Raw genomic sequence first — 14,337 nt, 5'->3', positions numbered from 1 at the left:
GTCTGAGACATACAATAATGTGTTCACAAGGCTTTTCAGATTGTACAGCAGGGATTTAGTTTGTTTTGGTTATTTATTTTGAGGTATTTTCAGTCACCAGAATTTTCATCCAAGCCTCACAGTTTCTTAAGCCTATTCCCAGCAGTACTGATCACCTCTATGTGCATTTGTTTCTCCATTAAGGCAAATGGTCAGAAAACATCCACTCTCAAAGTAAGCCTTCGTTTCTTCTTGTTAAAGATGGCTGACGCAGTGTCTTCATTTACAGTTTTTGGGAATTCCAAAAGCAGGTAGTAGACATCCTCCACTTCCAGTAAGACGTCATCCTGCAGAGAAAAATACATTCATCCCTCTGTAAGACTCACAAACGAGACATAGAAACAGGCCAATTATGTATTTTTTTATGACATCTACAACTGCGCACTGACTCACATTGGGTTCTAGAGTGGTTCATTATAACTGTTCAAGGGAGTGTGTAAGCTCTAACCTTGGAGATTCTCAGCTGGCACTCTGACATGGAGCAAACCCTTGGCAGCTCCACTGTCAACTCCACGCTGCGAGGATCTCCTGCTGTATCAGTCTTCATCTCAAGTTGGTACTCTGGCTTCTGAGGCTGCACAAATGTGGTGGAGATGACCTGGATCAACTCCTTTTTGTGCTCCGCAGGTCTACAGATAATTTGGTCGACTGTGTCCTTGTCTTGTTTCTCTGAGTATAGTGAGGAGATCTGCTGCAGAAGGGCAACTGGGGTCTGACTGGCTGTAAAAAGGAACACTATGGATTATTAGAAACTAGTAGAAGGTGAACGATGATGCACCTGCAGCAGAAAAAGGAAAATAGCTCGAAAATACAGGGCTTGTAGCAGTTTATCAGGGTACAAGACTTATTGCTCTACCTGTGTCTGGTTGTTTGGAGGTGTTAGGCCACTGCCAAAACCCAAGCCTGTGGTGCAAGTCATCGGAGTTACTTTTGGGCTACAGCTGACAATAGTGTACTCCTGAGATAACCTCATCCCATACTGCTGCTGGGCAAAGCTCAGGACCAGCATATAGATTTCTGTTTTGTCTTTTTCACTTTCCTGTAGCACTGCAGGGTTTAAGGCCACATCCAACACAGTGTACCCACCTGCGAAGGAAAAACACCAATTTATTAGTTGTCTTGTTTACATCATGTAACACAAAGGCCAGTTATGTCGCTTTTGATGCAACACAGCTTTGTCTTGACCGTGACCTCCATTTGTGTCTGTTTCCAGGTTTCCTGCAAACACGGGTATAGGCCTGCTGGGATCCTGAGGTGCAGGTACACGTTTCCAGCTGCATATGTTGATGTACAGTGACCCTTTCTTGGGCTCCTGTTAAGGACACAGATGTACTGTCTGTCAAAAAACCTTCAAAACACACCCTGTCGCTAACCTATAAAACAGGCACAGGTGTGGCAGCTTAACTATGTGTAGTAAAAGGCAGATGTTTTGCATGAAGGGGTAGACAGTAGAGTGGAAACTATTCAAGTTAAGTGATTACTCGATCAACAGAAAGGAACTGGCGACAATGGCGATAATCCATAATTTGAGTAAATGTTAAGGAAAAATGTAGTTTCAGCTGCTCACTAGGAAATATATCTGTTTTTCTGAGTTTTCAATGACAGGGAATGGAATAATTTTGAGTACACAAGACATTTGAAGATGGGCTTTGGGAGCTCAAGATAGGCCCTTTTCACTATTTGCAGGCTTTTTATAGAATAATCCAGAAAATAATCTGTAGATAAATGAGTAAGTAAAAGGTTGATAGCTCTCAAATTGGACACCTTCACTAATAAAAAAGTGTAGATTAGTAATATCATTAATGATGGCTTCATTTCATGTTTGTGCCAATGCCAGGGGCCCAGACACCTGTATTGAGGTTATGCTGCATTCGCGTGATCCTGGGATGGTCCCATTTCCCGAGTTGTGAAGTCGTTATTCCGACTTCGATGTGTTCATGTGCTTTAAGTCGGGATGTGGAAACAACATGGACGGCACTACAAAGATGTGTTGGTTTGTGATTGTCATCCAAGTATGCTGAAACAGTCTGAAGCTTTCTATTACATAATGACTTTTGTTCCAGAGCTGTTACCGTACAAGTAGGCTACCTTACCATTACCTGAAACAACTAAAATATTGCTTATGCTGCAAATATGGCTAATAAATAACTTTCCTAATTAATCTAGGTTACTCTATATGAACAGCAAACTAACAGTTCTAACCTAAAACCATAATACCATATTGCAATTGACACATTATCAAATATTGTATAGGCCTATGTGATTTCGCCATTTTCCCATTAATAAATTGTTTCTAACTATTAACCATGTTGGCCGCCATGTTTGTCCGTGTATGGTATTAGGTTATTTGTTAGTTTGCTGTCTATGTACAGTGACTTATATTAATGAGGAATGTTATTTATTAGCAGCATTTGCAATAAAGTCAATATGTTAGTGATTTCAATAATGTAAGTTACTGGTGCAGTAACAACTCTGGGACAAAAAATAACTTTATAGGCTAACAGAAAGCTTCAAACTGTTTCAGCATAACTTTAGTTGGATGACAATGATAATGCTAATTCAGCACATCTTTACAGTAGCATCCAAGTTATTTCCACATTCTTACTTAAAGCACATGAACACACCGAAGTCGTAGGAAGAAGGACTTCCCACCTCGGGAAATGGGACCATCCAAAGAGCACATGAATGCATTAACGTTACTCACCTAAACCTAAATGGAATGCAGCCATCATTATGAGACACACCTGTGCTTTCACTGCTTTGACGTAAAATGTTTGTCGTGAGAAGTCGTTTATGCAGGCTTGATAGCTAAAATAAAGTTAACTTGTTACCATTTATTAAGCCGCTGCCACCTACTGACATAACTTACCACTATTTCAGTGCACAAACAAGAGTGGACTTCAGGCGGTGCGCTGAACTCAGCTCCTTCCTTCATCTGTTTCTCAATGAACTTGCGGTAGGCGTCAGGGTCATTTTGAGAAAGATCATCCAGCATGGACCAAAAGTGGTTGACCTGCTGTAAAACATTCCCTGCACTGCCAGTGGAGGACATCTTAAGGTGACTGTCTTAGCAAGCAAAGACTAGCGCTCACTAGCCACTATCGTTAACTTTAGCTGTAAAAAAAGAAAACCAGAAGCCCTCAAGTTTGTGAGTTGAAGTTAGATAAACAGCTTATGTACACTGTTACAAATGAGTGTTGCTATTGAAGGAGGGTCTAAAAAATAGAGCAATATCGCGCAAACTAGTTCATTTCCATCAAATGAAAGAAACAACTAACGCTAGCTTAGCTAATGTTGTCAGTTGCTATGGAACCCAGATGAGAGGAAACGTTCCACAAATGCCACCTGGCGGCGGAGTGCAGAGCTGCAGCTCAATAATCACACAGGACACCGTTTTATAAGAGGAATAATTTATGTTCAGTACATGGAAAATATAACGTAAAAATGCATTTTGATGTCTGTTTTAATGTGTACATTATATAACGGACATTTAAAGGACATATATTAACTATAATTTTCAAACTTCTCAAACAGAGGACTAAAATCAGTAGCGTCCTCTGCTTGCTGTGCCCCATTCGCACTCATCAGGAGTTCTGCAAAGAAAAGGTCATTATTAGCAGTAAAAAATAGATTTATATTCCATTGTGCAGTTTCCAATTCCTTCCTGTTGCTGATAATATAAGAATTAACAATAATTGCTGTTTGTTAAATTAATTACGGCTCCCTGATACTTCTGAAATATTGTCATCTTTTACTAAGTAAAAGTAGCAATGTGAAAGTAGGCTACTCCACTGTAAATAAAAATGCATTCAAAAAGTCCAGAAGCAGGCCAGAAACATTATCAGCTAGATGTATCAGAAAATTACTCATAAGGCTGAAAAAAAACAACTTATGTGTGTCTTAATGTTGGATTATCCTAATTATCAATGCGATAATGAACAGCCAACATCCAGCAATCAATCGATTCATCATTTTAATAATTTTTCAAGCAAAAAATGCCAAACATTTGCTGGTTCCAGTTTCTCAAATTAAAGGATTTGCTGCTTCTCTTTGTCTTATATGATAGAAAACTGAACATCTTTGGGTTTTGGATTGTTGGTTGGTCAAAACAAGCATTTTGAAGATGTCACCTTGGGTTTTGGGAAATTGTGAGGGGCTTTTTTCACATATTGTGACATTTTCTAGACTAAACAATCGATTAATGGCATAAATAATTGGCAAATTGTTAGATAATGAAAATAATAATTAGTTGCAGCTTTAGTCTAAATCACAATGCATCACATTTTATAAGCTAATCATATGTTTTCTATCTAAAATCATGATCTACAAAGTGTAAATGTATTTTTCTCTGAAATGTTGTGTAGAATGGAATTGGAAGTATAAGTACCTTACCTCTGTACTGTACAAACACTTGGTTACTTTCTACCACAGAATTTCTAAAATGTCTGTTTACCTCCATCATGTCATAGATCCAGCCCAAGAATTCAGCCACTTTGGTATAAACTCCAGGATGGTTGGGCTCAGCACAGCCTGTCCCCCAGCTGACGACCCCTACCAGCCTCCACACATTTTCATCCTGGCAAACCAGAGGACCGCCACTGTCCCCCTGGAGAGGTAGACACAAACAGTGTCCAATGCAGACTCACCCAGCCTTTATTATGCCAGTGTTTCACTGTAAACAAATCACAGAGGAGAGGATGAATCTTTAAAACGCCTCTGCAAAGTACTCTTCAAAACATACATCTGACCTGACATGCATCCACTTTTCCCTCTGTGTATCCGGCACAAAGCATCCGTGGCGTGATCTCTCCGTTGTACATGCAGGAGCTGTTACACTTCTTTGTGCTTATTATGGGAACTGGCGCCTCTTTCAGGGTGTCAGGTGATTGAACTGAGGGAGAAGACACACATTAAAAGCTGCTCTTTAACACACCTGGCACAATCTGTCATCATGTGTGAATTAGACTTGCAGCAGATGTAAATGTGTTTTACAGCAATGCAGTAGCATCTTACCACCCTCAGGCTGTGTGTATCCCCATCCGGAGATCCAGCACTGTGTACCTCCTGGAAGATCATAGTCGTACTGAGGCAAGCAGACAGGCCTAATTGTATCTAGTTAAAGGGGGGGAAAAAAGAAAATTAGCCTCTTTAGATTATATTAATTCTGACAGGTTGGAACATTGTAATTTGGATTTAATTATGATTTTTCATTCAAATAATTTTATAGTTCTAAAGGCTTTTCTTCCACTCTGTTTGAGAGACATTCTTACATAAGTTTACCTACCACTCTAAATATGGTTGGGTCCCCAAGTCATTGTTGATTAGGTCCCTTAAGGCCCCCTTCACTCGAGCATGTATTTTACTTATTGTTACTTCACTTGGTTGTTTGAGCTTTACTGTGCACAATGATGTATGCTGTTTGACACTAGAGGGCTGCATGCATTCATCTGCTGAAGAGGTAAAAAAGTTTTTATGCGCTCACCTTAAATCTCAGTTTCAAACCTTTACCAATAAGCATGATTTTATTAAATGGGATGTGAAAACTTGAAACCTCTAGTGAACATAAACTGAGAATCAGCTTTTCAGTGAAGTAGATGACTTCCGTCCAGTATTTAAACTTTTGAAATGAAAAATATTTGCATATTAAAATTTAAAAATTAAAAATTAAATTGGATTTTTCAATGAAGGAGAAGCAGTAGATGTAATCTAAGTATGTTTGGGGTTTTTTTGTTTGTTTTTTTACATTTGGCTTTTTTTATGGAAAATGTATTACTCAGAGTAATTTTATGTAAAACATGTCTGGAGGGGATTGTTAAACTTTATTGAGGTTACATGCCTAGAATTGGTTCTATAAAATGTTGTGGGTGCAAAGATTGATTTTAAAGTGTATATCATTGTTCATTGTGGGTACAGAAGTTAAACCCTACACCTGGCAATAAGCGCTTATTCTTTATAAGAGGAGTATAACACTTTTGTGGTGGGCTGATTAAGCCTTGTTTTCTGAAATGTGTCAGCATAAAAAAATAAAACTGAGGCCATAGTATTACATATTTTAGTGTTTTTGAAGTGCTGCTATCTCACAAGGAGGCTCCCAGACTGACCCGAGAAATTCAGCGGTGTCCGCAGTTTCATCAGGGCAATATCACTGTCATGGCTCCTGTGGTTGTAGTTCTTGTTGTAGATGATCTTCTCCACAGCGTGTCCTGTGTGCTGAGCCATTTTAGCCGAGCTGCGGGTGACAATACCGGCATAGACCACCCAGCTGGACACCTGAGGTAGCCTGTAGCTGACATTTTAGGAAAGAAAAGAGGAGGCAGGTACTGATAAGAGAGTTGTTTGTCATGCTGTATGTGGTGCAGCTGTTAATGACTTATAATTCTCCTTCGTGGAGTCTGTAACCGTCGACCTTTAGCGCTGGTAAGGTCAGCAGTCTTACTTGTGCACACAATGGGCAGCTGTGACTACCCATTCACTGGTGATGATGGAGCCTCCGCAGGTGTGACGGTTGCTATAGTAGAGGCTGACCTGCCAGGGCCACCTGCCCAGCGTGGCCTCCACTCCCCCGATTATCCTGGGCAGTTTCGCTCGTGTTCCACACTCTGCACAGAGATCCAGTCATCAAAAAGGCGTTGCATTGGTCGGAAAGCACTGCAACAAGTGGCATCATTCACTCTGTGTGCCACTGAGATGAAGCTTTTTCTAAAGTATTATTAAGGAACTACAGGTCTCGGTCTTGGGTTCAAAGTCAAACAAAAAGTGAAGTTTAATTTGCTCACCAAAACATTGTAAAGCGATAACCTTCCCTGTGATACAGCTCCCCCTAAATGAAAATAAATTGAGTAACTAATGATGCATAATTAATGTGTTGGTAGCCACACATTTCTCTGCATCATTATGAGTATGATGTCCTCAGACAAATTGCCTTACCTGAATTGCCACATATTTTCCAGATTGCTCTTGTGTTCTGAGGTAATTTGTATAAACCCATCAGTATAGTTTGGCCCAATATCAGTTAGATTCACTCCTTTATGCTTGGTCAGTCTGGTAGGGGAACATATGCAAAATGGATGGGAGTGAGTATTATGATAATTCAGACTCATAAGGTGTGAAGCAAGATTGTAAATGAGGTATTAGAAGATCATAAATAAGCTGAGCCTTCAACCTCGGCAAAGCAGGCTAAGATTAAACTATAAGTTAGAGAGTGGGTGCTCCAGTCTCAGTCAGTGTAAAGCTGAGGTGTGTGATCCTGGCAGCAGTGCAAACCTCATATAACCCAGCTGTCTGCAGACCAGCGTTCCCAATGACGAGTTCCACCTCTCGTAGCACACTGGCAGCCAGGTAGGCAGCTTCCCCAGCTGGATCTCCAGGAGGGAGCTCTCCGGGCTGATTCTGTAAAACACTGAACCTGATTGATTGAAAATCCCTCCAGAGACAAGCTCTCAGTCAACAGTAATGAACAAGCCTCTTCTATGAGTGGGGAATGATTAAGAAAAAACACAAGTATCTATGCTAATGTAGTCAATACAAACAGATCATTATGTATGATATTTTTATGTCAGTCAATGGGCATCTCTCAAGAGTGCACAAAAGGCAACAAGGAGCAGCTGTTGAATGATGATTTTCCTACTGTTCAACTAAAAATCACTTCAGAGATGAACCATGACCCAGTATAATCACTCGCATAACAATTTGCAACCTGCACTTAATTCATAAAACAGTGAAACAAACAGTAATAAGAGGAACAGACACAGACCTTTCCTGGGGTCAGATATAGAAATATCCTCTGTCACATTGCAGAAAGGCGTCTCTTTTGTGTCCCCAAGTCCCACTGGACTTTGCGAGTAGGAAGGCCTCAGCAGAAGTTTGACTATATGTAGTTAAAGATACAGCAAAAACATGTTCCTTTTAACTAAATGTTACCAGATAATCAACATTAGTACCCAGAACAGACACAGCCTGTCTGGTAGAGCAATACAGTTTTACTCTGCAGAAGAGATATATGTATATATTATGAAATATAGTATTTATATCAAGTCAAAAAAAAAAACTCACTAAAACAATACACAATACTACTGTTTTTTAAAATTTTCAAAAGCTGATATTGTATCAGCTTCAAAACTCCTGTATCTTCCAGGTTCTGTAGAGCAGCAGTGATCTGATAATACAGACTACAGAAGCCTGAGCAGCTGTAACTAGACATTTTGCACATTCGTTTCCATTTCCTAGTTACCATTAAGCCAATTTAGCGACTCTTTCTCAACACAATGACTCACCTAGAAACCAGACACCTACAGCTAAGCCTCCCAGGAGTCCAACTGCACACACCGCTGCCAGCAGCCTCACCAGTCTGTGAGCTAAAGCAACAGTTAAGACTCAAGTTAATGCCTTATGATCCCAGATATGAGCTGAGAAGATTTATTAAATGTCATCTGTTACAGATATTGTACATTGACACAGAGGCAGAAATTAATAAGATATATTTTAGACATGCACAACACCAGAGAGCTGAAAAGCAAATCTGCACGCTTACATTTTTATAAGAAAGCACTGCTTTACTACTTATCACTACACTGCAGATGACTTGATTCAGTGCAAAGTGAATAGAAAATAGTGTTTTTTTTTTGCACTTATGAACCAAGACTGCTGTTTTAGTTTATGTTTGATGCCCATCAGGTGGTGCACCACTGGCACCTACCTTGAGTCATAGATTGAATCCCCTTTAACCATCCCTGCACTCCCTTGCTCGCTGCAACTCCTGCTGTTTTGTCTGACTGAAAATGATGGCTGACCGCCGCCGGGTTCTCAATCACTGATAATGTGTCTCCATCAAGACTCTATAAGAAATAAAGTTGGCACAACAGACCTCATTTACAGCTCGTTCCTATTTGATAAAATGTTGGCAAGTTTGCGTTTGCAACAAAAACTACCTGCTAACCATCTGTTCCTCAACAACAGTGCACCTGTCAGGCTCTGTCAGATTTAATTAGGAGCGCTGTAATCCGATTATTAACGACCACTGACCAATCCACATGTATGGTGTCAGAGCTCTAGATGCATACAGGTGTGTCTTTAAATAGTACTGTGCAAAAGTTTTATGACGCAGGTGTGGAAAAAATGCTGTAAAGTAAGAATGCTTTCAAAAATAGACATGTGAATAGATTATATTTATTAATGAACAAATCAATTCCAAAACTTTTGCACAGTCCTGTGTCTCCTCATTGAGGTAGTCATAATGGGCAGGTTGAAGCCTTGTTTAGCCTCTGTTTTGTTAAAACACATATACTCTTCCTGTTTTTCATAAATGTTTATGACTCTGGTGTGTGTGTGTGTGTGTGTGTGTGTGATTTTGTTGGGCTCACTCTCCAATGAGCAGCTGTTTCCATAAGCAACATATTGAGAGTATTACAGTAATTATAATAAAGCTCTCTATAGATGTGAGATGCAGTTTTAGTATTATAAAATTGCAGTAGAAAATCCATCTAAATAAATAGCCATACCATCTGCTCTCTTGTATTACTCTAGCACTTGAGTGCAGCTAAACATGTAATTTTAGATTTAGAATTGACATGAGTTGCATATAGCTCAACAGCACTTTAGAAAGTATGTACAGCTGTACAGTGCAGGTCAAACGATGCACACAAATTAGAAATGATAAGTAAATGTGACAGAAACAAGTATGATACAAGTTTGAAGAGAGACATACTACATGTGTAAACAGCAGCTGGTACCTGTGTACTGTTGTGAGCGTGTAAGCGAAGGTGACAGCGTGAGATATGTGTTGTTGTCAGGAGTGCATACATTAGACAGATGGAGCAAGGTGTAGTGAATATTTAGTCTCCGTCTCTTACCATGTTTTCCTTGCGTACAGTCCTGAGGAAAAGGCAGCAGTACCTGTGTTCATCTGTAGGCCCGTGCTAGAGGTAGAGAGGTCTGTCCCGCTCGCAGTCAACGCACCATTTGCGATTTAACAGATTGCAACTCTGGACTTTCCCTTCACAAAGAGACAATGAGGTCAGCAGTGGTGCAGAGAATGAGGCTGTTGTTTGTCCAGGGGGGTCATGGGGCCTGTGGAAGCAAGCTGAACCAGGTCTTTGTGAAGTGGGAGCATCTCCAGAGATACCTCCAAGCTGACTATTGATAGTACACCGGGGGTTGCTAGGTAACACTTTTTACCTGTGCCAAAAGATTGTCCGTTTTTCACCTGAGGCATGTTATTACCTGACAGTTTGTAGCTTCTGAGAAAAGGTCATTATTGCAGATTGTTGAAAAGTCTCACATCATGTCAATCCCCGTCATTTGGAATCCAAAGCTATCGTCTCTCAACACTCAAGAAAGAAATGAAGTCTCATCTGTCTGCCCGCTGACAGATGAGACTTTGTCTTCCTTCTCACTCTTTAAACCAGCTCACAGTCAGACTGGTTTTGTCAGTATTGTTTTTCTGTATCTCAGTATCAGTATTTGTTTTTAAGTACGGTGGAAAAGGTGACTTGAGTGGCTTAAAAAAAAGAATGATTAACTCTTTAACTAAAAAAAAATAGTAAGAACAATTAACAGCTCAGATGAGGAAGGCATGCTCTTTGAAAATGGTAAAAAACTAGATTGAGGGAGATCAAAGCCTGTCTTCACATCACTTCTCGGAAGAAACACTGAATTTTTGATACAAAGGTTGTTTATGTATCTCCCCATATGCACAGTGTGGAATAAATCAGGGTCAAGGTGAGGGAACAGCCAGGAAGAAAATTCCTCCTCGTCCGACTGTCAAGGCAGAATCCAAGAAATGGCCCAGATCTATTTGGCTCATCTAACAGGTGTCATATGGAATTATTTGGAAATCAAACACAGAGTAATGAGCATTGCAGCAGTGGCATAAATTGCATGTGATGGAGCAACAGCTGAAACTCATATCACTAGGGTTGTTAGGTTAATAATGTTTGACAATATTAGCATTGCGCTGAATTGTTCTGCCGAAGCAAACAAGGAGAGCATAGCAGCTGTTTGGTCATTTTCACAGGGATTTGATGTCTCCCTCTTCTGGTGAAATTAGTTTTCTCAGACAGCCAAGTAAACAGTGATTTACAGAGCTGCCGTTCACTCGATTCACTTTGTTAAAAATCTTTTGAGGATCATCATTCAGGGTTATGCACGTACCTGATCAAGTCTTCCATTATTTATACATAATGCATCCTTGTTTTGTGTTGTGATATGCAGTCCCGGATTTTAAGCCAGTTTCACTACAGTTTTATTTTGTGCTTTCCTCCTTTTGTAAACATTCCTCAACATTGTGCTTCATGATTTAAAGGCAAACTCCAATTATCTGGTCCTCACTTGAAAGGTGGTGCTTTATAAATAATATACTGTAGGTATTTTACAATTTAGTTTATTAGGTACACCTAGCTAAACTAATTCAGTCTAATACAACAATCATGTAGTAAACCCTGCCTTCATGAAGGTTATATAGATTTATAGAAGTGTTGATTAAACATAATAGTTATTCAGTAAGCTGCATGGTTTGTCGTACAGTTTAATTGTTTTGTGTTATATTTAGTGCTAAAACAATAAATCAATCAATCAGTTAGTCGATTGACAGAAAACAACTGCCAGCACTGTTGATAACTGAGTAGTCATTTTAGGACGTTGGTCACGCAAACATGCCAAATTCCAGCTTCTTAAATAAGATGACTTGCTGCTGTTCTGTTTTGTATCAATATCACTTAAATATCTGAAATACATTAAATATTTATGTGCAACTGATGGGACAGCATAAGCAAATCAACTGGGGCTTTTGGAAAATATTGCAGGACATTTGTCATGATTTTCTGACATTTTATAAATGATTTATATTCAACATATTCATTAATAATGAAAATAATCAGTAGTTGCAGCCCCAGTAATACTTAGATGTTTCTAATATTTAATCTACCCTCTGAATAAATCCCTTTCTCTATCTCGTATTGTTCCTAAATGTAACCCTTGAAGCAGTCAGCATATTTGGTGAAGTTGACGTACGTACATGATTCTTGCAATTTTTGGATCGTATCCACATGGTTGAGTTGAACCTATTGTAAGTTGTTTTGGACAAAAGTCAGGTAAATAAATGTGATGTAAAAGGTGGACAAAATACTAGAAACACACCTTAGTGTATCATGGTCCGATTCAACAACGCCACAAAATAAAGCCTCCAAAATCATCATAAACTTGAATCAACACTTCAAAAAAACTATTTAAACAACAAACTTATAGGTATGAGCTTCATGAAGGAAAGATTTATTGCAGGGCTGTTAAAACTTCAATGTTTGTAGTGAGTGTAGAAACAACCACAGAATTATAGGCCAGTAAACTATCCCTAAAGCAAATATACTGTATCTTAATGAGTAACTGACTTTGGCTTAATTTCATCCTTTTGATCAGATTTTAATTTCATGAGTAAATCCCACCAACATGACCACAACAATAACTGTCACTTGCGCAGGGGGTGTCATAGACGCCCCAGGGTGGACTCCATTTATTCATGTACCTCAGTCTGAGGCTCCACTGTGAAGAGGCTGGCTGCAGCCCAGTTTGGATCTACATCTATCTCTCTCTGCTCTGAAGGGGCAAGCAATCTCCCTGTTTGGTGTAGTGAGATTTGATCAGCTCTACTCTTATCTCAGCCGTTACTATGCGTGCCTCTCTGTGTCCAAACCTTGAACATCAGATGCAGTCTCTCAGTCCCTGCTCAGAAATCCCACAGTAGGTTCTAACTGAACAGAAGAGAGAGATGCTTCTTTTTAAGGTTTGGCTAATGTTTGCCTCAACAGCTTTTTGCCAAAGTCCAGCCCACCAAGGCATTTAAAACTGATTCATTCATGTGTGGGCTGTCACGAGAGTTGTGCCATTGATGCTGTTGGCCGTGACCTCTCGTCAGAGACAGCCATTAAAAGCTGGAGTGCTCACAGATGCAGGGCAGAGTGGAGCATGTTAAAAGCACAATCCAAATGCAGTGGTTTCCAATTCTTTTTCAGTCTGACGTAGTACAACAGCCCTATTTGATGAGTTGGAGTACCACATAATTAACACTACTTGTCATGTTCCAAATGTGTTCATTTGAATGGATTTTAAACTGACTCTTACATAAAGGAATAGCAAGTTAGCTTAGCTAAATAGCTAACCTGGCTCTGTCCAAAGGCACAATATCAGGCCACCAGCATTTCTATATCTTGTTTTGTTTAATCATACAAAACCAGAAATAAAAACACATTTGTAGTTTTATGGGGGGTATAAATGAATGGTTTTACCTTTGGACAGAGCCAGGCTAGCTGTGTCAAAAAGCTTGCTTCCAGTTTCCAGCCTTTATGCTAAACTAGCAACATGTACGCCATAACGCACAGATTAACTCTCTGCAAGAAAGGAAATCCAAGATATCAAATTATTATGTTAAATATATTAACGTGGATATTCTTACGACATTTGTTTTATCCATGACTGAGTGATCCTGGAATTGTCTTGGTCTCTTCATTTTTTCTTTTCTTGAGTGGGTTTGATAAAGTTTGTATTTATACTGCTTCCACTTGGCTTGGCAGAAGTAGGACATTTCAACCATTTATCTGTTTCATTTAGCAGTCTTTCTCAACTTCTTTGCTCAGTTGTTAACTAGTTTTCAAGTAATCGCAGCATGTGGTGTTCGGAAGGTGTGTGGTGTGTCCTCTGCAGTTGGTCCGTCATAGCAAGAAATTTAATGGTTATTGTGACAATAAATATACCAAAGATTTGACACAATTTGTGAACCTACTTGGCAGGTTCACCTGTGGTGTTGTCTTTTTTTTTTGGCAACTGCAGAAGTACCCCTTATGGACCCCTGTTAGTGGTTTAAATCTAATGAAAAAAGCTGGAACTTATACAATTGATTTTAGCAGTCTTTTGATATAATAAACACTAGACACAGAATGAACTGAAGATTTTTAATATTTTAATTATAATTGTAGAACATAAATTAGCAACTAAACTGTTATTTGTCCAGTTGAAAATAGGACAGAAGAGGTTGCCAGATGTTGAATGTTTCTGTTGAATCTTGAGAAGTAGCCTATGCTTTCACTTAAACTTTGTTTACATTTTGGCAAGGACCATTAAAATAATGGCGAACTATTTATTAGCAGTCCCTGTTTGCATTGTAATATGGATTATTATTATTATCACTGGATTACATTGATCCTAAAGAAAAGTTAAAACATGATGTTTCTCAGGCAAGTTGACGGATTTGCCGCTTTGCCAGGACATCCTTGTAAAAGAGATTAAAAATCTCAATGGATTTCTTTTCTGGTA

At 39.3% G+C, this 14,337-nt stretch overlaps 2 protein-coding genes and 1 long non-coding RNA gene across 5 annotated transcripts in view; 1 reads left to right on the top strand and 2 right to left on the bottom strand.

Annotated features, from left to right (window-relative positions):
* Positions 1-54: 54 nt before the first annotated feature.
* Positions 55-3,259, bottom strand: pih1d2 (PIH1 domain containing 2). The gene is given in 6 exon segments (XM_038694149.1): positions 55-326; positions 488-759; positions 896-976; positions 979-1,125; positions 1,231-1,351; positions 2,909-3,259. Coding segments are annotated over 6 exon segments (939 nt in total). The 5' UTR covers positions 3,092-3,259; the 3' UTR covers positions 55-191.
* Positions 3,001-14,337, top strand: part of LOC119883486 — a 46,005-nt gene continuing 34,668 nt past the window's right edge. For 2 of the 3 annotated variants that reach the window (XR_005440654.1, XR_005440655.1), the window contains exons 1-2: positions 3,001-3,097; positions 4,509-4,653. This is a non-coding gene — a long non-coding RNA (uncharacterized LOC119883486). Of the gene's footprint in view, positions 3,098-4,508; positions 4,970-14,337 lie in introns of those variants that run through there. The other variant, XR_005440653.1, reaches the window with a different exon arrangement.
* Positions 3,433-10,016, bottom strand: tmprss5 (transmembrane serine protease 5). The gene is made up of 13 exons (XM_038694154.1): positions 9,888-10,016; positions 8,735-8,873; positions 8,313-8,393; positions 7,793-7,906; positions 7,303-7,438; positions 6,967-7,080; positions 6,816-6,859; positions 6,476-6,638; positions 6,141-6,325; positions 5,053-5,151; positions 4,788-4,930; positions 4,493-4,645; positions 3,433-3,632 (listed from the first exon to the last, which is right to left on the bottom strand). Exons 1-13 carry the CDS (start codon positions 9,888-9,890, stop codon positions 3,624-3,626), a joined length of 1,383 nt encoding a protein of 460 aa, XP_038550082.1. The 5' UTR covers positions 9,891-10,016; the 3' UTR covers positions 3,433-3,623.

Source organism: Micropterus salmoides, unplaced genomic scaffold (assembly GCF_014851395.1).
Source record: "Micropterus salmoides isolate LMB-PRFRI ecotype aquatic unplaced genomic scaffold, ASM1485139v1 Ms_hic_scaffold_3, whole genome shotgun sequence".
Lineage (NCBI taxonomy): Eukaryota > Metazoa > Chordata > Actinopteri > Centrarchiformes > Centrarchidae > Micropterus > Micropterus salmoides.
Note: the sequence above shows the minus strand (reverse complement) of the source record. Positions and strands in the feature narration are given on the sequence as shown.

What these genes read in the sequence shown, in the direction of transcription:
- tmprss5 (XM_038694154.1), bottom strand. An exon ending in TGTAGGTGTCTGGTTTCTAG is followed by an intron (nt 7,907 to 8,312) that starts GTGAGTCATTGT and finishes AACTACATATAG; the next exon opens with TCAAACTTCTGCTGAGGCCT. An exon ending in GACACCGCTGAATTTCTCGG is followed by an intron (nt 5,152 to 6,140) that starts GTCAGTCTGGGA and finishes CCCTTTAACTAG; the next exon opens with ATACAATTAGGCCTGTCTGC.